This window comes from Gossypium hirsutum, chromosome D08 (assembly GCF_007990345.1).
Source record: "Gossypium hirsutum isolate 1008001.06 chromosome D08, Gossypium_hirsutum_v2.1, whole genome shotgun sequence".
Classification (NCBI taxonomy): domain Eukaryota; kingdom Viridiplantae; phylum Streptophyta; class Magnoliopsida; order Malvales; family Malvaceae; genus Gossypium; species Gossypium hirsutum.
In genome coordinates, this window is record NC_053444.1 from 4,635,769 (window position 1) to 4,660,760 (window position 24,992).

Sequence of the window (24,992 nt, forward strand, 5' to 3'; positions counted from 1 at the left end):
TGGGCCCATACAAGACCAAACCGGCCCAAAACCCTAACCGGGCAAAATTCAATGATTACAGTATATTTTTATAGACATTTCTTTCATCCCTCACAACCTCGGTGTTATGCCTAATAAGATAATTTGGTGGGGGGCAACATTTGCTTGGTTTGCAAGTTTTTAAACTCTCGTGAATTTAAGTATTGTACTTCAAATTACTTGTGCAATTGGACTATGTCAATAACAATTAGTGTTATTGAGCCTCATAGCCATTATTTAAAGTTGGGCCAATTTAACTTAATTAAACAATGTAACAAGAATGATCGAAGATAATACACATGGAGACCATGCCCCAACCAACAAAGAGTAACTTAAGTCGTAGGTAACAAAAAGACTTTACAAATCAAAGTGTCGAGGATCGAGCATTGCTAGATCAAGTGGAAGAGAATGTTACGGTCTACTTATAATTAGTGCACAAAGATTTCAAAAAGGCTCTTTAGGTGTGGATGGAGGCCAATAAAGGTCCTCTCAAGTGTGTGGTGTGTTGCCATTGCCATGCAAATAGAGAGAGCACGTCTAACATCGAGAATGGTGGTAGTTGCCCCCCACCCTTCTCATCGTCGTCATCGTCTACAACCTCTTCCCTTGGCATTAGCGACACCTCGAAGCCATAACAACAGTATCACCCTGTCATTATCTACATGCACTCTCCCAAAGTCATCCACACACATTCTAAAGATTTCATAGCGTTGGTGTAGAAACTTACAAGGCTTTCACATAATAAAGATGATCATCAAAATCATAATAATGATGTTCCTCATCAACCTAAGACGGAGAGTGGTGCTGCCTCAGTGGAGGAAAACAATAAGAGGATCAACAATGTTGAAAGCCAATACAACTTCTAAATAAAGTCAATAGGATGTAGAAGCCAAAATTTTCATTGAAGTGAATCAAGAAAAGTTAAAGGAAGACATGGAGGAATCAGCTCTTGTAGAAACCACATATTCAAAGATAGACTACAAGGAAAAAGAAAAGTTGGAGGAAAACATGAAGGAACCAGCTCTTGCAGCAACAATGGAGTCAAAGATAGAATACAATGAGGATTGGATCGTCGATTCTAAGTGCTCCAATCATATTACCAGTGACGAGAAGAATTTGCAAGACATGGTTGAGTACAAAGGAATGAGAGTGGTGCTGACAGCCAACAATCCAAAGTTTTCTATTTCTCATATTGGGAAGACAACACTTCCAAAGTATGGCTCTCGGTAGCTCCAACTCGAGAAGGCCTATCTTGTCCCTAGCTTGAAGAAGAATTTTCTTTCAGTACCTCAACTGGCAGCAACAAGTAATTATGTGCTCTTTGGGCCTAAAGATGTGACTATATTCTAGAAAGTGAATGTGATTGGCACTTCTATTATGAAAGGAAGAAGAACAGAGTCAGTTTATGTGTTATCTGCAGAGTCAGAATATGTGGACAAGAGTAGGAAGAATGAGACGGGTGATCTTTGGCATGAGCGCCTTGGACATTTAAGCTACAACAAGCTGAAAGAAATGATGAAGAATGACATATTAAGAGGACTTCCTCAAGTAGACATCCGAACAGACACAACCCATGTTGGATGTCAATTTGCCAAGGCTCACCAATTGTCATTCAATGAGTCAAAATCAGTTCAAGACACCACTGAAGCTCATACACTCAGATGTCTTTGGCCTAGTGAAGCAATCATCACTTGAAGGTATGAAGTATATGGTGACATTTATCGATGACTTCTCAAGGTATGTGTGGATTTACTTTATGAAGGAAAAATCAGAGACTTTTATGAACTTTAAGAAGTTTATGAAGAAGATAGAGAGTGAAATCAAAGAGAAAATTTAGTGTCTACGCACTAATAATGGGAGAGAATATCTATCTACTGAGTTCACTATCTATCTTGAGAAGCACAAGATCATATAACAATTAACTTACCCCAATACTCGACAACAAAACGGAGTGGCAAAGTGCAAGAATCACAACCTCGCTGAAACTTGTTGAAGCATGCTTCATACCAAGAATGTACTAGGAAGATTTCGGGTCGAGTGTATGAGAATGACAACCTATATGATTAGTAGGCTACCATAAGCTAAGTTGGGATTCATCTCACCGAATGAGATATTATGGAAGATCAAGACAACTATCAGCCATCTCAAGGTATTTGGCTGTGTATGCTACATTTTCGTGCCACATCACCTAAGGAGTAAATTTGACAAGAAGGCAATTCGGTGCATCTTCGTTGGTGATGATGATGCACGGAAATGTTAGAGATGTTGTGATCCAACCACTGGAAAATGCCACACTTCAAGAAACGTGGTGTTTGATGAAGCTTCTTCATGGTGGTCACCTCAGAAGATCGAACTTCTAAAATCTCACGACTTAAAAGAGGTTCCGAAAGAAAATAAAGAAGGTAAAGAGCAAGTATCGTATCCAAGTGAAGAAAGAAAAAGTTCACCCTTCAAGAAAAAGAGTCCATAGAAGACAGGCATACATCAACCTACATTTGAGGTGTAACACCCTCTAACCCTAAACCGTCGCCGGAATAGGGTTACAAGGCATTACCAAACATATCAAACAATTTACGGACATTTCATAATAAAATAACAACCGTAATATAATTGTATAACTAAGTCTCTGTAATAAGCTTTCAAAGTTTAAACCATGAATTAAAAGTGAAATGAAATTCGTTCGAGTACTTCAAATTTATTTATTTATTGTTATTTTTTTTTACAAAATTTCGGCAGCATTTCTGCTTATTTTCACATAAAACCCCCTGCAAATTAAAACCATAACATTTCCAATCACAACCAATTCAACCAATTCATTTCACATCCTCAATTCCTATTCTAAATACCTTCTAATCAACTTAATCAACATAATATCAATTTAAATTTAACAATGTACTAAATTAGATAAAAATAGTTAAACTTCTTTCATTATAATGCATAAACTTATAATGCTAACACTTTTAACCATTTATATTAAAAATATAATAACATTTATACACATCCTATGTACATGCCACATTACCAAAGAAAATATACATCACCAAAAAGTTTACTGAAGTCGGGTCTGGCTTTGGATGCTGGTCAGTACTTGACTTCTTCAACCTGCGCACGAAAACAACCGTACGCTGAGTATGCATATACTCAGTGGTATCGCTATAATTCAATTTATCATTAAATACATTATATCACTCACATTCTTTTTATTACAATTATCACTACTAATAAACAATTCAATCTTTTTATATTATCCATTAATTATATATATACAAATATCATTCTTATTTCTTTATTTCAAATTTCACCTTTCACATATTTTATATCACTCAATTTAATTTTTATCAGTCAATTCATTTCATTTGCCCCTATTAACTCGACTAGGACTCGGCGGATACACGGATTCCAACCAAACACACCAGTAAGCAGTAATCAGTAACGGTAGCGGTAACAGTAACAGTATTCAACACACAAAAAGTGCTGAATCTGTAATAGTAACGGTAACAGTATTTTGACACACAAAGTGCCGAATCGGTAACAGTAACAGTAGTCGGCACATAAGTGCCTAATCAGTAAGCCGGCAATTACCCCGTACTCTTTCATATCCTATGGCATGCCAACTATATCCGACTAGCCCTACTAGTTAATAGGGTATTTAATTCACTTTCAGTACAATTTTTCATCTTAGTTCAGTATCAATTATAAATTACTTATTTCAATCAGTTTCACAGTATTACAATAATTTATTACTTCAGTAATTTCACAATTCAATGCAATATACATAACAATATTCAGTATTTTCACAATTCACTCAGTACTCAAATCAATATCCAGTATTCTATAATTCAGTTCAATATCAGTTTCAATTTCAATATCACATTATAAATTTATCATTTATTAAACACTTACCTTAAAATACTTACCACACATAATTAGCAAATTAAATATTTAATAATAATAAAGTTTGAATTATAGTGATACAAACCGTAATTCCCGTGTCTATGCCTCATCCACTTTTTCTTTTCCTTTCCTCGTGGATGCCTCGGATGCGATATTAGCTACGAAAAAAAAATTTAAGATAATTTTCATAATCATTAGCATAACACAACTTAATTCCTAAAATTTTAATCTAACTTTTACTTTAATTTCAATTTAATCCTAGCTAAACCTATATATTTTTCTTTCTCAATTCATACCTTCTTGCTACTCAATTTCTTGCCAAACTCATATTTAACTATCTAATTTTTATCATATTTTCATAATTTTCGAATTTATTTCAATTTAATCCCTAAAATTCAAAACTTATAGATTAGTTTACAATTTAATCCTTTATTCAATTCCAATCAAAATTTCTATCAAATACATCTCTAACTTAACAATTTATTCAACATGAATCATGCTTAAAAATCTATAAACTTCCAAAACCTCAACTTATTTTTAACAAAACTTTGTTTTAAAACTTCTAAAACATCAAAATTAAAAGAAAAGGACTTGATTGACTTACCAAATTAAATTCCAAGCTTTAAAAACTCTATTTTCCCTTTTCTTTCTTTTTCTTCTTTCTTTCCCCTGTTTCGTTTGCTTCTCTGTTTCTTTGTTCTTTCTATGCTGTTTCTTTTCTTTTGCTTTGTTCTTATTTCCTTTTATGTTTAATTAATTATTATTTATAAAATATCTATTTTAATAACAAATATAATTAATACATTTGTACCGCATCATAACCTTACAATTGTCACTACTTAATTTGTTTATCAATTAAAAATCTCATTATATAATTATTTAATTAATTAATGTCTTTTACTTAAATTTTAAGTAAATAATAATTATAATACAAGTGTATATATATATCTTATTACACTTGTACCATCTTATCACCACACATTTGTCTTAATTTTAATTTATTCCATAATAAAATAATTCAATTAATATAAATTACCATTTGAATAAATAATTAGAATAATTAGAATAATTATATACATATAATATTTATATATAACTTAAACAAAATCTTGAATTTAATGCATATGCCGCCTCATTTATGGGACTTGGCATATTGGCCTATTTAGTCCTTTTAACTTTCTTTTAATCTATAATTAGACTTTTACTCTTTATTCAATTTGATCATTTTTCCTAATTATTCTTAATTAGATTAAATTCACCTAATTAATACCTAATTAAGCATTCAACTAAACTCATAATTACTTCTAATAATTATTTATTAACTCAGTTTACTAAGACGGAGGCCCGATAATACACTTTTTCGGTGCCCACGGATTTTGGGTCGTTACATGAAGAGCTTCGTCCAAGACAAATAGAAGTCGATGAGCTTGCACAAGAATTACGAAGATTAATAAGGCCAAGGCAGCCTAACCCAAGTTATGCCAACATTGCCTTTGTAAATGAGCCTATACCTATTGAGCCATCTGCTTATGAAGAAGCAACACAAAGCCTTGAGTGATAAAAATCTATGGAAGAAGAGATTAAGACATCAAAAGAAAATCAACCATGAGACTTAGTGCCAAAGCCAAAAGATGTAAAGCCAATATCCTGCAAATGGGTCAACAAGGTGAAGACCCGACCATATGGATCAAATGAAAGGTATAAAGCTTGACTTGTTGCTCAAGGTTTCTCTCATTAATATGGGTTGGATTATGAAGAAACATTTAGCCCGGTGGCAAAGATCACAACTGTTCGAGTCTTACTAGCATTAAGCACTAGAAAGTCTTGAAAGTTGTGGCAAATGGATGTCAAGAATGCTTTCTTACATGGAGAACTTGACAAGAACATCTACATGGAGCAACCAAGAGGTTCGAGAACAAGATCCATCCCAAGTATGTTTACAAACTGAAGATGGTACTTTACGGCTTGAAGCAGGCTCTAAGAGCATGGTATGGAAAGATCAGTGAGTTTTTAATACAAAGTGGTTTTACAGTTGCTCCTTCAAATTCTAGTTTATTTGTGAAAGCAAATCAAGGAAAACTAGTCATAGTTCTAGTATATGTGGATAACTTAATCATCACGAGAGATTATTGCGAGGAAATGCAGCGAACAAAGGAAAATATTTCTATCATATTTCATATGAAGGAACTAGGAGAACTCAAGCACTTTCTTGGACTTGAAGTAGAGCGCACGAATGAAGTATTATTTTTGGGCCAATAAAAATATGCAAAGGATCTTCTACAGAGGTATGAGATGCTTGATTGTAAGCCTATCTCTACTCCCATGGATCCCAATATAAAACTACAAGTAGATGAAAGAAAACTTTTAGAAGATGTAACCATGTATCAACAGCTAATCGAAAATCTTGTTTATCTCGCTTTAAGCTGATCAGACATAATTTATGTAGTTGGAATGGCTAGTCGATACATGATCAATCCTAAGAAGCCTCATCTTGATGCAATACGTCGCATCCTGAGGTATGTTAAAGGCACCATTAAGTTTAGTATTTTATACAAGAAAACAAAAGAATGTCTAGTGGCTAGATATTGTGATGCCGACTATGTTGGAGACTATGATATGCAATGATCGACAATTGGGTACATCTTTAGCCTTGGATCAAGAGTAATATCATGGTGCAACAAGAGACAACCAATAGCGTTATTATCAAGCCTTACTGCATTGCTTCTATTAGACTTTGATTAGAATAAGGTTTTTAAACCTATAAATAGATGTAGTCGTCTCTCCTCTTGTATCATTCAAATTCAACAGTTACTGAATTTTTCTTCTCCTCTGGCCGTGATTTTTCCTGAAAGGGTTTCTACGTAAAATCTGTATGTTCTATTTTTCTCTCTTTCTTTGAGATTTGTTGTCATTATGAACGTTCGATTTTCACAGATCTTTCATGCAAGGACAAAACATTTAGAAGTTCACTATCATTATATTCGCGAGAAGGTCGTTGAAGAGGAGGTCAAGACGATGCCAAGAATGACAGATGAGTAAGTTGTAGACATATTCGCGAAAAGTTTGATAGACTAAAGTTTGAGAAGTTTAGAGAAGCACTCAATATGATCTGCAGATCATCTGTGGAAAGAAGTTTGCATTGAGGGGGAGTGTTGAAAGCCTATGCAACTTTTAGATAAAAACCAAACTTATCCTTTAAGAGATTTTTTGTTTGGAAAATTCTAGAATATAAAATAAAGAAATAGGTTATTATCTAAAAGACTAGATATTCTAGATTAACATTCTGACTATTATATATTTGTAAAATTAATGGCAAGGATGTTGACATGTATCAACAATCCAACGACCACTAAACTCTATAAATAGAGGTAGGAGCTTTCATTCTTATAATGATGTAAGAGAGAAGTGTGTGTCATATTGTAGTTGTATTGTATATTAATAAAAGTGTTCTCTTCTCTTGTAATTGTAAGTCTCGGTTAAGCCTTAGGTTTCTAAGCACTTGGTGCACTTGGGTTAGCTTTTATATATGGTCGACTCTGCCGTCTGAGTATTATAATGCACTAAGAAGTTAGAAAATATAAGGTTAACCGACTTCAAAGAGCTGGTGTAACATTAGTTGTAAGTCTTAGGTCCTCTGTAGTGGGTGTGTTGGGCTCGTCGAGTTCTCAAGAAATAATGATGACAACGAAACATCATTGGTTATAACAGATGAAAAATGTAAAGGACAAGTAAATTCTTGTTTTGTCCCACCTTTGTTTGATCCACCAGAAACATGAGAAGCTCTATTTTATCATCTTCAAGGTTGGAGGGGATGAATGAGTTCCGTCATTATTAAAGTTTAGTTATTTATTTCTATTAATTTTTTTAGGTAATTTTTCAATTTTTTGGCTTTATGATGCAAATAAGGTGTTGATTTGTTGAAAGAGTTATATTTTTGTTTTGTTTTCCGGTTTCTTTAAAGATGAATAAATTTTTTACATGAATGAGATTTAATGTTTATTTTTAGTTGTATCAATTTAATGATAAAAATTGCTTATGTTATTGATTTTTGATATATGAGATTTTTTCTTTTTCTTCGTGATTGAATTGTTTATATAAGTAATAATATATATGTTATTTTATTTCAAAACTTATAAAAACAATAAGTATTTATGTTTTTCAAAATTTTTATAATAATTATTAAAATTAATTAACTAAAACTACAACTTCAAAATAAAACTCAAAATAAATAAATATTTAAGTTGAAATTTTTAAAAAGATTAGTATTCTAAACATTGATTTTATGTAACTTACTTTCTTAACCCACACTGAGGAGACAGTATTTGCCTAGTTGCTTAGTTTGTAAGCTCTTAAATTCTCTTGAATTTAAGTATTTTACTTCAAACTGGGGCCTATTGGGCCATGTGAGTAGCAATTAGTGTCATTAAGGGTCATAACCTTTATTTAAAGTTGGACCAATTTAATTTAATTAAATAAATTAACAAGAAGGGAGACCTGACCCCAACCAGCTCAACTCATAATTGTTTGAGAGATTAAGTGCAGGATTAAACAGCAACAACATGGTTTGAGAGATTAAGTGCAGGATTACAGTAATGTTTTCTATCAAAATACTTTCCTTGATGTTTTCTATCTCAAATGCTAAGTTGAATAAGAAGAAATCACAAATAATTAGTTTTCGGTGATGTGGTTCATTTACGGTTAAAAACAATGCCTAGCTTTAAGGTTTGAATCACAATTGATCAATTGTAGAAATAATTAAAGATTATTAAAGAAAAAGAAAAAGGTTTATTTAGAATTTTTATTCATGTATTTTGATGTTCCTTAAGCATAAAAAGAAAAGAGAAATAATCGATTCCATCGTCCATCAATGATTGGTTAAAACTTTGAACTTCAAACCGAGTGAAAGAAAATTTCTACCAGAGCAACATAAAGCTTTAGCAATGGAGACAAGACTCTCTGCATCTCTGGGTCTCCCTTCTTCTGACTTAAATCATCCGCCAATCAACACCAACTTCGCCTCCCTTTTCACCCATCTCATCACTCTCACTTCATCTCCGGAAAATCCTCAAAAACCCCTCAAACCTCTCCTACATCACCTCTCGTTTGCCTCTGCCTCCATTTCTGCAGATCCTCAAACTGCAAAACCCACCAAGTTTCGTATTCCGCTCCCTTTCGCCAATTCAATTGAATCCCAGCAACCCAAATCGCCTAAATTCCCCAAATGGCTAGAACCCAGATCAAGAAACAGCTCCAAAGCCCAAACCCTTATGAAAAACTTATCTGTCTTCGAAAGAGCTCTAATCGGTGCAGGTGGTGGTGGAATTGCCGGTGCATTTACTTACGTATGCCTTCTCCCACTCGATACCATCAAAACCAAAATGCAGACAAAGGGTGCTTCCGAGATTTATGCTAACACCTTTGATGCAGTAGTCAAAACTTTCCAGACGAATGGTATTCTTGGATTTTACAGAGGAGTTTCAGCTGTTATTGTAGGTTCAACGGCTTCTTCAGCTGTTTATTTTGGGACATGTGAGTTTGGGAAGTCCTTTTTGTCCAAATTGGAGTATCCAGCTTTGCTTATTCCTCCAACTGCTGGTGCTATGGGAAATATTGTTTCATCGGCTATAATGGTACCCAAAGAGTTGATTACTCAAAGAATGCAAGCTGGTGCTAAAGGAAGCTCATGGCAAGTCTTGTTAAGAATTTTAGAAAAAGATGGGATTTTGGGTCTTTATGCTGGTTACTCTGCTACATTGTTGAGGAATTTGCCTGCTGGGGTGTTAAGTTATTCCTCGTTTGAGTATTTAAAAGCTGCGGTTTTGAGAAAGACAAAACAGACTAATTTGGAGCCAATTCAGAGTGTTTATTGCGGTGCTTTGGCTGGTGCAATTTCAGCTTCTTTGACTACTCCTCTCGATGTCGTGAAAACAAGGTTGATGACTCAGGTCCATGGGAATAAAGTTGCTGCTGCTATGTATAGTGGGGTTAATGCGACGGTGAAGCAGATTTTCAAGGAGGAAGGTTGGATTGGTTTGACTAGTGGACTGGGGCCTAGAGTTGTTCATAGTGCTTGTTTTTCAGCTTTGGGCTATTTTGCATTTGAGACTGCCAGGCTTGCAATTTTGCATCAGTATCTGGAGCACAAGGAGAAAGAGTTGTCCAAAATCAGTGTTGCACCGGCTTGAGTTACAATTAGTGGTGATAATGCTAATTTTTATCACTGTTTTGTTAAATTTGTTTTGTTGCCATGTAGTGTAGTTCAAAGAAACTGATTTTTGGCATTGCATTTCTTGGTTAGAGTTTCATTTTTTTCTACTAATATATATCAATGTAAAATAAGTTTGATTAATGCACCAATGTATGAAGAACCTTCTTGTTCCATATTACCTCAGATTCAATATGCTGCTGAATTTTACATTTTCTGTTTGTAATATCCGATACCACGCTTGCTAGTCCATGAACATTTGTAGATTTCACATCAATAACAGGTTAAAATTTCTAGGACTTCCAAGTTGACTAGGTAGTAATGATACTTTTGTGGTCATTTCTTGTTCTGGTCTTTTAGATAAATTTTTATGGATTAGTGGCTTGTTGTTGGTTTGGTGAATGATTAATAAATGATTGATGGTGCTCCATCGAGGGTGCTGTAAGTAATGTAGATTCCACCTCCATCACTGTAAAGTTTTCTGCTCCAACTTAGGTGGAGATAATGCATCATAACGATTTAACTCACATTATTGGCAATGGTCTGTAATTCTCTCTGATGAAAATGCCTATATGAAATCTATCATAGTTTTTCCTCTACAAAATTCCCTGTTAAGTTTTGCATGAAGAATGCTATGAGAATCAAGCAACTATAACTTGCTCTTGTGATGTTTTTGGTGTGGAATATTAAATTATCTAGAATCAAGAAAGGTACTTGTTAATTTATAAAAATCAGAAACTTATATATCTGTGCTAGAAAATACTAGTTAGTTTATAGTTATGTGAGTGAATGCATGAAAGAAATTTCCCCTGCTGCTGTTGGTGGATATTATACGTTCATCTCTTTAGAAACTCTATGGATTTAATTCTCCACGCATTTCTATGGAGAAATGGCTTCTTTAAATTTCTGTACGAGTTTACCTTCCTTAATTATTTCTAATGTGCATGATGGCTTTTTGCTGTCGATGTTTATTGGATAAAAGTAAGTAAAACATGAAACCTTTCTTTGGATGGATGGTGATCAAATACGGGAATTGGCATGACCTGAACATATGCTTACTAGATTTGCTTGTTCTGTATATAAATAAAGCCTACCGGCGGGAATAAGATAGTGTGCTGCTTCTAAAATATCATTTTGTAGGTTCCAGTTGTTCAGTGGCTTTCTGGAATGGATGAGTTTGTGCTCTGCCTTTCACGGAACTTTTTGGCTATGTCAGATATGGGTATATCAGTATGTATTCTACATGAATGTGTTAAATGTTTTCCGAGTTCTCTCTTGGAAGTTCTCATCGTTATATCTAGATGTGCGTGGAGCATGAGTGCTGGACACTGATGCTTGGAAGAAAAGACGAAGACTGGGAGCAACATCGGCTTGGGTAGGAAATTGCTGCCTTGGAACTGTAGATACTTTGATATAGAAAACCATATGATGTATGCTGTAGGATTCAAAGCAACAAGGAGATACTTTATGGCGAGTATAGCTGGTCTGCGATGCATCTGCACGATTATATGGAAAGTAGGGGTGTGAAAAAATTTTATAATCCTAAAAAATCGGATAAAAAAATAGAATTTTTTGGTTTAGTTGGTTTTTATGTTCGGTTTAATTGGTTTATTTCATCGGTTTAAACATTTTAATCCGAATAAATTGATTAAAGAATAAGGCCATATCCTCGTAACCCATTTACATATCTAAATCAAAATTTAAACCTCAAACTTAAATATCTATTAAAACTTATTATTCTGACAAACTCAAACCCATTAACATTTAAAACCCAAATTGATAATTTATTTTTTATGACATTTTAATTTTTCATCCTTTTAACATATAAAAAAACCCAAATTGATATGTTAAGAATGGTAGAAGACAAGAAAATAGCATGTTGGATTGTTGGCCATGTAAAAAAATTAATATTTTTTGAGTTCATTAAAAATTGTTTGATTTAATTTTTAATATTTTTATAATGAATTTGAAATAAAATTAAAGGAATACGATATACTAAATTGAAGAAAAAGGATAATTATTTAAAAATAAGGAAATAAAATTGTAGGTACTTCAAATAGAGTTTTTTTTCCAACTCAAAAAAAGTCTAAAAACCTTTCTCCCACGATCGGTTCGATTTATTTGGTAATTGGATTTATTTGGTTCTTGGTATAAAAAAATCAAAATGATCATCAGAAAGCATATTTGCAAGACTCTGCAAGACTTGTGTAGGTAAAATATGTAATGACCCTATATCTCTTTTGGAAAAATATGAAAATTTTAATCATTTTGTGAAGATGGAGGTTGGGTAGAGGTGGCAAACCACCTGTCTCGAATCGAATTTTATTTAGATTCAGATTTTTTGGGGCTCAAGTTTTCCTGGGATTAAATTTTTTGGGCTTAATTTTTTCGTACTCGGGTTCTTTTAGGCTCGGATTTTTGTCAGATTTAAACTTATAGTCGAGTGGGTTTTGACGGATTCAAATAATTTGAATTTTCTAAATTATAAATATTTTAATTTCAAATTTAATAATTCATTTTATTTTTATACAATAGAAAATGCAATTTAGATTTACCTTATAAAAAAACATAATACATTTATTTAATAGAGTTCGTTTAGATAAAACAATTAAAGTGTTTATTGTATGTAAAATTCATTATATTTTATTATTTATTATTATATTATATTGTCAATTGAATAATTCTATCTTTCTTATATTCTAAAATATTTATTTCAAAATTCAAATATATTATACTAAGCTCAAACCCGAATAATATTCTCATTATTACCTAAACTCAAAATAAACTAATTATACCCCAAATCTCAAGTCGAAATAAAAAGAAATTAAACCCAATACCCAAATACAATTTATAAAAGTTAAAACCTAATTCAAAATCTAATTTAATAATAATAATATTTTATTAAGATATTGAATTTTTAATAATATTTTATTTATTACTAGTTATAGATATGTATTGTAATATACTAAATTACACATAACTATCGGTATTATATCTTTTATTATAATCTATAATATAATAATAGTTATATCTATGTATTAATAGTTTGTCATAGTTATATATTATATTATTATATTAGGTAATAGTATATCATCTATTATAGTTAGCTATTAAAACCGACTTAACCTACCAAATCGAGTCAATTCAAGTAAATTAGTTGGTAAATTCAGTTTTGATTTCGAACTAATTAGTATAATATATTAAAAATTAAAAATTATTGTTTATTATAATGGTTAAAATATGCTCTAAGTTTATATACTCTTCATACATTTGAAAGTTAGTCATCTTACTATATTCTATATTATTATCTCATATCATATATAATAGTTTATATATACGCATCAATGATTAAACATCATAATATTATGTAACACTATATCTTTTACTATAATATGGTAATAGTTATATACTAATAGTTTTAGTTATAAGTATATACCATATTATGTTATTATGTAATAGCATATAATCTATTATGATTCGCGTTTAAAACAGATTTAACCAACTAACTGAATCAATTCAAGCAGTTGGTAAATTAAATTTTGATTTTAAAACAATTAATAGTTTTAAAATATATTAATTATTATATCATCAGCTAGTTGGTTAATTCAAGTTTTACAGAGTTTTGAAAACTATGGTTTAATCTGAAATCCAACGAATTACAATTTGATACAAAATAGTTTAAATACGATAACTCAATTCAAAAACTACAAATAAACCCAAAACAACTAATAGCCCCCAAGAGTCCAAAATAGTTCAATTAAAAATAAAACTTTATCATAACCAAATTTTAAAACAGACATTTAACCCAGTCTCCTGCTATGCCAACCCGTTCTAAATTTGCTAGTTACCTGAGAGGAAAATAAACAAAGAGTGAGCTTACGATCTCAATGTGTAACTTAACTTAACGAGCATATCAAATACATATAAACTAACAGATACGAATGCAATTGCAGTTCAGATACAGAGTCAGATGCAAAATCATATACATATTCAGATGCATATTCAGATATTTCCCCCATCCGCTACACACTATCTCTATCCATCCCTACACACTATCTCTGTCCATCTCTACACACCAAATAGGGTATTAAATACTCATCCAACCCCACACAAAGTGAGCGTATGTCACTTTCTAGAATAGTGCGGTCAAGCTGCCAAATATAATACACGAAAATTCGCTAGAACAGAGAAATGTGGTTGAGCCACCAGAACAGATACAGGTGGTTTTTACCACCAGATAGGGCAGATTATTAAATTGTCAACACTTTCTCCATCTCATCATTATCCCACCCTAATACAAATGCACATTTATCATACATGCTTACCGCATCATAACATGCTTAACGGAATAACCAATTTACAAAACATATACATATTTCACATATACTATCCACATTATAAACAATAGCATAACACCAGATTTCATGTTTTTATGTCCTACTTATACAGTACGAATCCTACAGAGTGACTAAACACGAATCACACATCAATATGATCCTGAGTACAATTTCAGAAAATGGGCTCATACAATCATGTGGCCCACACGGCCCAACTGTCCCAACTCGTGTAGTCCACACAACCTAATTGACCCAGACTGTGGGACTTGTATGGCTTGACATACGGCTATGTAGCGTTAACAGTCCACATTTCAGCATCGCGTCGTTGCTGTTTTTCGAGTTTTTTGTTATACACTTGGTAAGTTTTCGATGTAAATCCAAAAGCGAGAATTCCAGTACCTAAATCGACATTTCAACCAGATTAGCCAATAAGAATTACCAATTTCTGAATCCCTAATTCGGTTCCAAACAACCACAATCAACCTTAATACCATAAAAATTCAGCCCCTAACATGGCATAACGTCACTTACCCTCAAAGAAACAGCAACCCAATGCACTTAATTTGTTGGAGGAGTACCAAACACCTCACGATCCTCTCCTAAAAATACAACAAAACAATAAATTCTACAACCCATAGTTTAAACTGACAATCTTCCTTACCATCCGCGAAATAAACATCAAAACGAAAATTGACTATACTTACTAGCAAAACAATGACAACAATAAGGAAAAAATCAAGAAATCCCAACGTAAAAGAGCAAAGAAATGGAAGAAGGTAAAAATCAAAGAGAGTTGATGAATGTCGAATTGGGGAAAAATTGGAAAAGAGAAAAATAACAAAATTGGTTTAGGAACTTGAGAGGGAGTGGAAGAATTTTGGGGAAAAATCTAATTAATTTTTTTTAAAAAATATCCCACTAACTATATTTTCTGATAACTAAACAGATTATCCAGAGTTTGAAATTGACCCAACCAAGTCCACTTAGGCGACATCACCAGGAATTAGCGAAAATATTCTCATTTGCACGCACAGAGATTTAAACACAGGATCAAAGGGTAAGTTGAAACCTTACTACTGAAGTAGCAAACTCATTCTATAATTAATTGAGCGAAAGTAATATTTAAACCAGAAGTTCAAAGATAGGGGTTGAAACAAAGGTTAACAAAATTCAAGAGAAAAGATTCGAACTCAGAACCTTTCATACATTACTCACAACACTTAACTACTATACCAAATTAATCACTTTAATTAATTTTAATGATTCAAAAACTAAAATTTTGGGGCGTTACAATCAATCTATCTCTATTTGACAGGACTTCTTCCTATACCTATGAATTCCATTGGACCCAGAAATGATACATTGGAAGAATCTTTTGGGTCTTCCAATACCAATAGGTTGATTGTTTCGCTCTTGTATCTTCCAAAAGGAAAAAATATCTATGAGAGATGTTTCCTGGATCTGAAAGAGAGTACTTGGGTTCTCCCAATAACTAAAAAGTGTATCATGCCTGAATCTAACCAGGGTTCGTGGTGGTGGAGGAACTGGATCGAAAAAAAAAAAGGATTCTAGTTATAAGATATCTAATGAAATCGTTGATGGAATTGAGATCTCATTCAAAGAGAAAGATATCAAATATCTGGAGTTTCTTTTTGTATATTATATGGATGATTCGATCCGCAAGGACCATGATTGGGAATTGTTTGATCTCATGTTTGCTTTTCGCAAAAAAATACCAATTGAATCGGGACCCTTGGCACAAATAAAGGCTAGTTCCATACAAATTTCCTTTCAATACAATTTTTTTCAAATTCATTAGAATTTCATGGACTGATTCTTGAATACCTACTATGGTAGAATATTCGTGGGGTATTTTCTCATATTTTGCACGTGTAATACAATGTTCCTTCTAGTTCTCGAAGCTGTCGTGTCTGAGTCGAAGTAGAGACTTTTACTTTCTCTCGAACCTTTATTGGAATAACATATAAATAGTCTCTCTTTTTTTGGTGAATTACAATAATAGGGTAAAGTCTGAACAACAAATGCAACTAGCGCGACTTACACGACTCGAACCCAAGCCACACCTGGAGCAATGAACACCCTTAACCATCAGGCCATTACATAGAGTTCCATATAAATAGTCTTTTTAAGTACTTCAAGCCATCACAGTTTATCAAAATAACATAACATATAAATTGTTCAGGTCTTTGCTTGAGTAATTCAATTGGGAAATTGATTGAGTTTGTAAGTAAACCCAATACAAATTAATTGAGAAAAAAATCTAAAAAGCAAAATTTATAAATAAAAAAACAATTTCAACAATTCTATAATAATTATTAAAATTAAATAACTAAAACTATAACTTCAAAATAAATCTCAAAATAGATAAATACTTTTAAAGAATAGTATTCTAAAAATCAATTTTATATAACTTTCTTTCTTAGCCCACAACATTAAAATAATTTGGTCGGAGATAATATTTGCTTGGTTTGCAAGTTTTTAAACTCTCTTGAATCTAAGCATTTTACTCCAAACTTGAACCAATTTAATTCAATGAAACAAAGTAACAAGAAGCTCGAAGATGGAGACCTGACCCCAATCAGCTCAAGTAGTAGGCAGAGATCAAGTGCAAGATACTAGATTAAGTGAAAGAAAATGTTATCTGCCTATAAGCAATGCACACAAGGATTCCAAAAAGACTCGGAGGTCACCAAGCGCCTAGAGAGGCACTCAAGCCTGAAACATAGTGCTTTTGAGAACCAAAAGCCCGGAGGTTTGTTTTAGAACATGTGGATGGATCACCAAAAATCCGGAGGAAAGTTTTAGAATATTTTGAGATTGCATAAAGCTATATAAGATGTTCTAGAGAATATGATCCGATCGTACATTTGTATTATTTGTAACCCTTAAATTATAAGGGTTTGGATCGTACGCTTGTATTATTTATAGCCCTTAAATCGTAGGGGCTTGAACTATATTTTTAGTATGCAGCTAAAGTGGATTGCTTAGACTAAAACTCATGTTTCTGGTATTTGGTGAATCAGGATCAAGATAAAAGGCGAAGAAAGACTAGAAACGATATAAAGTTAAAAACAATACCCTCAAATCTCAGTCCACAACTCAACTCTATATTTGTTTACACCAAAACAAATTTTGTGATTTAATTCATGTGAAATCCCACCTCTCTTATTTATATATATGACTTGTTATTTTATATAAAGTTTAATATGTAAATAACTTTTATTATATAAAATTTAAAATTTTAATTTTATACGATTTTGATTATATTATAATAAGTAACTCAATAGAAATTCTAAATATTTAATTTTTCTGATTATAATTATATAAATTTTTAAATTTTAATTTAAGATATTATAATTTTTAAAATTTTATTTTGGTAAATATTTTCAAATTCTTAATTTTTCTGTCAACCATGAAATATGTATTTAGTTAACATCCAAAATTGTGTTTAATTTTAATTATTTTATGCCGTATTTTTTTTTTAATTTTAATGTTAATGTTTAATATTAGAGAGTAATTTCCACTATGAAAGGGTTGGTAATTTGTGTTAGATCCATTCATTGCTTCAAAAGTGACAATCAACTACCCACTCAAATTTTGATTTTTGTAAAATTTTGATTCCTTTTTTAGTTCTTTTCTTTAAAATAAATAAATAAATTTATCCTAATCATAAAAATATAGGAAAAGTACAATTTAAAATAAGGGGGCACAGGATGACACCCAATTTCATCCAAATTTATTTCTCCATGAGTGCGTTTTGTTTCATTCAATTAAATTAAAATATTAATTTAATAAAATTATATTAAAATTTTTATATAGTTTTAAAGATTAATTCTATATTAGTTAAATTTTGAACATAATTTGTTGGTTAAAGAATATTAATTTTTTTATACAAATAATATAAAAAATAATTATATACGAAAATGAGTTAGAGAAATAATTATTTATGAAAATAAATTATTTTAAACAGTATCTACTGGTGTTGCCTAACACACTAGGGGCACCATCCCACTTTCCCCCAATCATCATGCCATCATGAGCTTCTTTAAAAAAAATGAATTTGTTTGGTGTCGTCACTGTATCAGGCGGTTGTAATATGTATTTTTTAAAAAATACTTGAAAAAATACAAGTATAACGGGGGATCAAAATAAGTATTTTTTAATGGTGTCAACTTGTATATAAAAAATATATTATATATTAATTTACACATCTACCAAACACGTAAGTCAGGAAAGAAAAAAGTTAAGTTATATTTGCGTAAACAAAAAGAAGTTAAAAAAAATTCTAGCAAGAGGATTTTAAAGTAATTAATGTAATGCCTAAGAGGATTTTAAAATTTTTGAATGGGAAAATAGAATTTAAATCATTTTGAATAAAAGATTTGTGTTACCTCAAATTTATATATTCTTAACTTTTGAAAATATTAAATTCAAATTATGAAGTTTAAAATTAAAAGAATTATTTATTAATCTTTTGAGTAGTTCCAATTTAAATTATTTTAATAGTATTTTATTCTCCAATTTTGGGATGTAGATGTGGATACATGTAAATCATTATATTTACATAGTAAAATAGTTATTATGTACAGTAAAAACTATTCACTTTCTCTTCTTATCACCCTTTTCGCTCTGTCTGAGTTTCAATTACCACAGGAGCTGCTGGGATGTTGAACCACCATTCTCTGAGTCTCCTCATCCATCTTTCCGTGCTCACCTTCCTCGGAGCGAATACCTCGTAAACGTCTCCAAAAACACCACCAGAAGCATGTATTTACTAGGCACCAACGCCAGAACCAATGCCGTGAACACCAACAGAGTTGCAAATCTATCTCTTGCCTGCTTAAGTTTAACACCATGACCACAAAATCAGCTTAAAGACAATGGACTGACAGATCGGACAATAATGAAAAACTCAAGAGTAGCACCTGTGGGAGAATGGAGAGCAGCAAGGCACGAAACTTGAGAAGAACAATGTTTCCATCCTGGACAAGCTGTTCAGCTTGAGATATTGCGTTCTGAACAGCCAAAAGCTGTTCCATTGTGTTCATAGGAGGAGGTGCCATTACCTTGAGTTCAACCAAAGGCCTGCCTTGGTTTCAAAATCTCGTAACAACCATAAAGATCACAATAATGAGTAGTGTCAATGCCAAGGTATATCCCAGCCATCCCCTGAAATGGACAAGGAATTCCTATGTGCTTGATTTTCGATCAACAATGCCTCCTTTATACAACACTAGAACTATTTTCTTGGGCTGAGTTGAGTACCTAAGCTGACGAGGGAATGAAACATTTACAACACTTCCAGGTATCAGTGGAACTCCTCCCGATTATTATCACAGGTGCAGATGGGTATGCCATCTTGTGGCTAACATTATACAACCAAACAGTATTTCATGTGTTATATCACGCTTACCAAAAATTTAATAACGAAGAAGAATTCAATTATGTCTTACCTGAAAATAATGAACGTGGAAATCAAAGAGAATAGTGGAGACTTTAGAGGATCATCCTAATATAAATATACCAGCGACAGAAGCCACTTCCCAACTTCCATCACCGGAAGAAGCAACTCCTGCAAGTTGAAAAATACCAATATATATATATACTGAGATGATAGTACAACTCCTGCAAGTTAAGACAACAGCCAAGAGAAAGAACAGAAAATCAGAGCCAGAAGTATGCCTCATAGGAGTGACACTATAAAAAACACGATTCAAATTAATCACTCCGTTAACAAACACTGCATGATATATTTTCATGGAATCACTATAGAAACAAATGCTCGCATGCAGTATTTAGTCATTTACTTTGTCCGCCAACCACATTTAATTTGATAACCAAGACTTAACATTCAACCTCACTATTTAAACAAAATTATTTTCAGTTGAACGATGATACGGATTGAAAATTTTGAAACTCTAGAGCGATTAGTTGGATCTTCTTCGATACCTTCATAATAGCTGAATTGGTGTCAACACTGATGGGCGTCCAGTTCCAAAGGTCCCAAGGTCCTGCTATAAACTGTTTACTTCTTTAAATAGACTATCAGTTCAAGGCTTTTTGGTCTTCCTTCTAAAGATTGATCATATTTTACAGGCCATTTAATCTTGTTTTGAGAATTTATCTTAGGATCCCTCTAGTTTGGCTATATAGCCTATTTGGTTATTAGTTGCTATCTAAACCTTCAAGGATAACAGCAAAACAAAGCACAGTTTTCCTTCTTTTTTTTGTCTTTGACCAGTAAAGTTTGCATCAGAAACATGCACGTGGATCAAAACAAAAACAAGAGAGGCATGATAGTGTATAGGAAATTGACATGGCAAGGGCCCATACCTCTCCAGTCCGTTTAGGTACTTGTCATAGACAGAGAAATGAAGCCGACCACCTGTTGAGATGGTAAGAACCTCAAAAAGATTTTCACAAATAATCACATTGGCAATGATTGGAACTGCAGGAGCTATTCGAGAGAAAGCCTCTATCCCGATTCACAGATCATCATCTAACTGCAAGCAAGACAAGATGATGACAATTGAGTTTCAGCATCATTTACTTTTATTGGACAATTAATGGCCCAAAAAACAAGCCATATTCCATGTATATAGGAATAGTTTGACTGTGCAAAATACAAGAAAAGATGTTTTAATTACAGAAGACCATTTGGAATTCTCACACAATATATGTAGCATGCATTCACACAGAAGCCAGCAAGCATGCATCTGATTCTTTTTGCAAGATGATTGAACCAGCCACCCACCCTCCCCCCGGAGGCGCACACAAATAACCACAAACACACCCTAAAAAAGAAATACATAAAATATGAAACTTACATTAATTAGAGATTGGCAGCTGCTGGGCCTTCCCAGGCCACCATCATGTCAAATGTAAGGCGTCGAGACTTTTTATCAGCCAGATGACCCATTACTTGAGTAGACAGAGCAAGAGCCCTGAAACAGCAGTAATACAAGAAGTTCCTCGCATACCGTGACTTATGCTTTATAGAATCACATTAATGTCAACAAAATTAAGAAATATTATTTATTTTGAAGTGATTTTTTTATTATAAAGTTGGAGTGCAAAACCAAATTTAGGTAACTGACAACTGTAGCCTTCCCTTCCATACCATTATTTGGGTGTTACGATTTTGCTTGAAATCAATCAACGATGCAGTCACAGACACTTAAAAGGTCCACATCTCGCTCTCGCTCTGCCTGGTACTCTCCGCCATTGCCTCACCACCATGACCCCATTCTCACCACCCTCTCTCACGCAATTAGCAACTCCCCGACAAAGCCTCTTCACGTTTCTCTCAGTAAACTCCTTCCTTCCCTTACCCCCTCTCATGTCGTCAACCTCATCGTCCTCAATCCTCACTCACTATCACCGCACTCCCTCTTCTCCTTTTTCAACTTCCTTTCTTCCCACCCCACTTTTCGCCACACGGTTCATTCTTATTCCGCCATGTCCCATTTCCTTGTTGCCCACAATATGCTCCCTCAAGCACGATTTCTTCTCAACTTTTTAGTCTCTCGCAAAGGGAAAGACTCGGCTTCTTCGATTTTTGCTTCGGTTCTCGAAACTAAAGGTACCCATCAGTGTGATTTTGTTTTTGATTCCTTAATGATTGCGTATACGGATTTGGGTTTTGTTTCTGATGCTATTCAGTGCTTTAGATTGGTAAGGAAGCATAAACTTAGAGTACCATTTCGGGGTTGTAAATATTTGTTTGATAGAATGATGAAGATAAGTTCGCCGATTGTGAGTTTGGGATTTTATATGGAGATTTTGGAATATGGATTCCCACCCAATGTGTATAGTTTTAATATTTTGATGAATAAATTGTGTCGAGAAGGTCTAATTAAAGATGCCCAAATGGTGTTCGATGAAATTGCAAGGAGAGGTTTGCTTGCTTCAGTTGTCAGTTTCAATACTTTGATCAACGGATATTGTAAATCGGGGAATTTAGACGAAGGGTTTAGGTTGAGAAGTGCTATGGAGGAAGCTGGGATCTGTCCTGATGTTTTTACTTACAGTGTTTTGATTAATGGATTGTGTAAAGAGAGTAGGTTGGATAAAGCAAATGAACTGTTTGAAGAAATGTGTGACAGAGGGTTGATCCCAAATGATGTTATTTTCACTAGCTTAATTGATGGAATGTGCAAAAATGGAAGAACTGATTTAGCCATGGGAACATATCAGCAGTTTTTGACAAAAGGATTCAAGCCAGATTTGATTATGTACAATTCACTTATAAATGGTCTATGCAAGGCTGGGGATCTAAAAGGGGCAAAGAAGCTTATTGCTGAGATGAGCTTGAGAGGTTTAAAACCTGACAAGTTCACTTACACAATACTATTAGATGGATTTTGTAAAGAGGGAGATATGGAGTCAGCATTGGGGATTAGAGAGGAAATGATTAAACAAGGGATTAAACTTGATGATGTGGCTTTCACAGCCCTTATTTCAGGGTTATGTAAAGAGGGAAGACACCTTGATGCTGAAAGAGCATTGAGGGAGATGTTAGACGCTGGTATGAAACCGGATGCTGCTGCCTATACTATGGTCATGGATGGATTTTGTAAGAAGGGTGATGTAAGGATGGGTTTTAAGTTGCTTAAGCAGATGCAGAGTGATGGCCATGTGCCTGGTGTTGTAACCTACAATGTGCTTATGAATGGACTTTGCAAACAGGGGCAACTAAGAAATGCTAATATGCTGCTGGATAATATGCTTAATTTGGGGGTGGTTCCAGACACCATTACATACAACATTCTATTAGATGGTCATTGCAAGAAGGCAAATCCAAAAGATTTCGGCAAGTTAAAAAGTGAGATGGGGCTTGTAGCAGATTATGCCTCGTATAGTTCACTAATTAGCAAGATCAGTGGAGCATCAAAACATCAGTCAAGGAGATAACACTTTTTTGAGCAGGTTAGCTCGGTGTATATAGTTATAATGGACAAACATGAATTCTGTTTTTCTTTTGTAGCAAGCTGTGGACTTCAATGCAGTTGGATTACCTTTGATCTACTAGATGGCTTGGTTATTGAGATTCTTGACAGTGAATCTTATCTAACATCTGCTGTGGTTCTTTTTAACTTCTGCATTGACAGTTCTTGTGCATTAAATTTTATTCTAGTGCAAGGGATCGCCCGGGACAAGGTAATAGTTGCAATAATAGTTCAGCTTCAAAAGGTTGGAGTTCACAAGGCAACATGACAGATTTAGACAGTGAGCATCAGATAAAGCCATTCCAATACAATTTGTTGGACATCATTTCTCAAAATGCATAAGATATTTAGAAGCCTATACAGCTACTGTCCAGGAACCCCAACATGGTTTAGCCCCCAAGCTAGTAACAGAGCCATGCCTGAGCCAAGCCCCAAGATTTAAATCGGGTTTGGATAAAATGTGAGGCATCTGATTGAGTCGGTTCGGCATGAAGATAGCGAAGGGTCTCATGGATTTTCTACAAGCATTGTTTTCATTTTACTGAAAAGGTTGCAGAGACCTATGGCGACTGAAGATAAACTTGGTCTTTAGCTCTAATTTAAATATTGGCATGCTGTTGTTATTGAACGGGATTTTCATGAGTCGACTCAGAACTTTCTTCCCTCCAGAAGACAGCAACAAATCTGCTCTTTCATTTTATGATACTTTAAAGTCTACATACATTCTTAACAAATTTTGGTTTCGGGTGTTTGCGGCTATTGCTTACTCATGTTTTGTTGTGCTTGTTGAAACGGTGCAATTGTAAAGGTGGGGTTGGGTTTTGTCTTCAGGGAAAAATATTAGGTCTAAAAATTTGACTTGGGTAAAAAAAGCTTAAGCTTGTCTAAAATATAGGTTGAGTTCGGGTTTAAGCATTTAAAGCTCAAACACAACATAGCTCAATTTTTAGGTTTTTAATATATTATATTATGTAATTTATAATATATAAAAAACAAATTTATTATAATATACAATATTATTATGTAAACATATTTAAAAATGTTAAGATGTCTGTGAATGAAATTTTTTAAATTGTTAAATTAGAAATAATATAAATCTTCTTTTTAAAATTAAAAAATAATATGGGCGATTAGAATGAGATTAAGTTAATCATTTATAAATATTAGTGGGTTTGGACAAAATTTTAAATTTATATTTCGAATTGAGCTCGTCTAGGGCAAGCATAAGTATCATGCTTAAATTTGGTTCGAATTTGATCTATCCTAACCTACAAACAATTCAAAGAGGGTGAGTTATTTTTATTTTATCAAAATTGGATCAATCAAGTTGGATTATTTGTCCTGAAATAAGTAGGGGCAATTAATGGGGTCACAAGAATTGTCTTGAATGCTTGTTATGCCATAAGGAAATGGAAAAACAATACATCATATCTTCTTAACTTGTGTCTATTTTCTCAAAACAAATATGGAGAAAATGTTGATTAGCTTGGTAATCCAGAAGAGAAGCTAACATTAGCAAAATGGCAATGATCTTTGTTAATTTAAGTACTAACCTAAAATGCTTTACAT

At 33.2% G+C, this 24,992-nt stretch overlaps 3 protein-coding genes across 4 annotated transcripts; 2 read left to right on the forward strand and 1 right to left on the reverse strand.

Moving 5' to 3' along the window:
* The first annotated feature begins 8,636 nt into the window (after positions 1-8,636).
* On the forward strand, positions 8,637-11,697 carry LOC107916995 (protein MITOFERRINLIKE 1, chloroplastic). 2 transcript variants are annotated; one of them, XM_016846393.2, is made up of 2 exons: positions 8,637-10,110; positions 11,265-11,697. In XM_016846393.2, exon 1 carries the CDS (start codon positions 8,853-8,855, stop codon positions 10,095-10,097), a length of 1,245 nt encoding a protein of 414 aa, XP_016701882.2. In that variant the 5' UTR covers positions 8,637-8,852; the 3' UTR covers positions 10,098-10,110; positions 11,265-11,697. The 2 variants fall into 2 exon arrangements, with proteins under 2 accessions (XP_016701882.2, XP_016701875.2); XM_016846386.2 differs by having other exon boundaries at positions 8,638-10,110; positions 11,258-11,697.
* Positions 11,357-19,689, reverse strand: LOC121220071 (uncharacterized). The gene is made up of 3 exons (XM_041099222.1): positions 19,401-19,689; positions 19,190-19,311; positions 11,357-11,552 (listed from the first exon to the last, which is right to left on the reverse strand). Exons 1-3 carry the CDS (start codon positions 19,536-19,538, stop codon positions 11,357-11,359), a joined length of 456 nt encoding a protein of 151 aa, XP_040955156.1. The 5' UTR covers positions 19,539-19,689.
* Positions 19,690-21,438: 1,749 nt separating this feature from the next.
* Positions 21,439-24,128, forward strand: LOC107917011 (putative pentatricopeptide repeat-containing protein At1g09680). The gene is made up of 2 exons (XM_016846401.2): positions 21,439-23,403; positions 23,612-24,128. The coding sequence occupies exon 1, from the start codon at positions 21,637-21,639 to the stop codon at positions 23,386-23,388; it is 1,752 nt and encodes a 583-aa protein (XP_016701890.1). The 5' UTR covers positions 21,439-21,636; the 3' UTR covers positions 23,389-23,403; positions 23,612-24,128.
* Positions 24,129-24,992: the final 864 nt, after the last annotated feature.

Bases quoted from the DNA above. Each gene is read 5' to 3' on its own strand.
- LOC121220071 (XM_041099222.1), bottom strand. From the start codon at position 19,538: ATGGCACCTCCTCCTATGAACACAATGGAACAGCTTTTGGCTGTTCAG. The intron at 19,312-19,400 runs GTGCTACTCTTG...AAACTTAAGCAG, and splicing joins TGCTCTCCATTCTCCCACAG to GCAAGAGATAGATTTGCAAC. The intron at 11,553-19,189 runs GTGAGCACGGAA...TGAATCCTACAG, and splicing joins AGGTATTCGCTCCGAGGAAG to CATACATCATATGGTTTTCT.
- LOC107916995 (XM_016846393.2), top strand. From the start codon at position 8,853: ATGGAGACAAGACTCTCTGCATCTCTGGGTCTCCCTTCTTCTGACTTA.
- LOC107917011 (XM_016846401.2), top strand. From the start codon at position 21,637: ATGCAGTCACAGACACTTAAAAGGTCCACATCTCGCTCTCGCTCTGCC.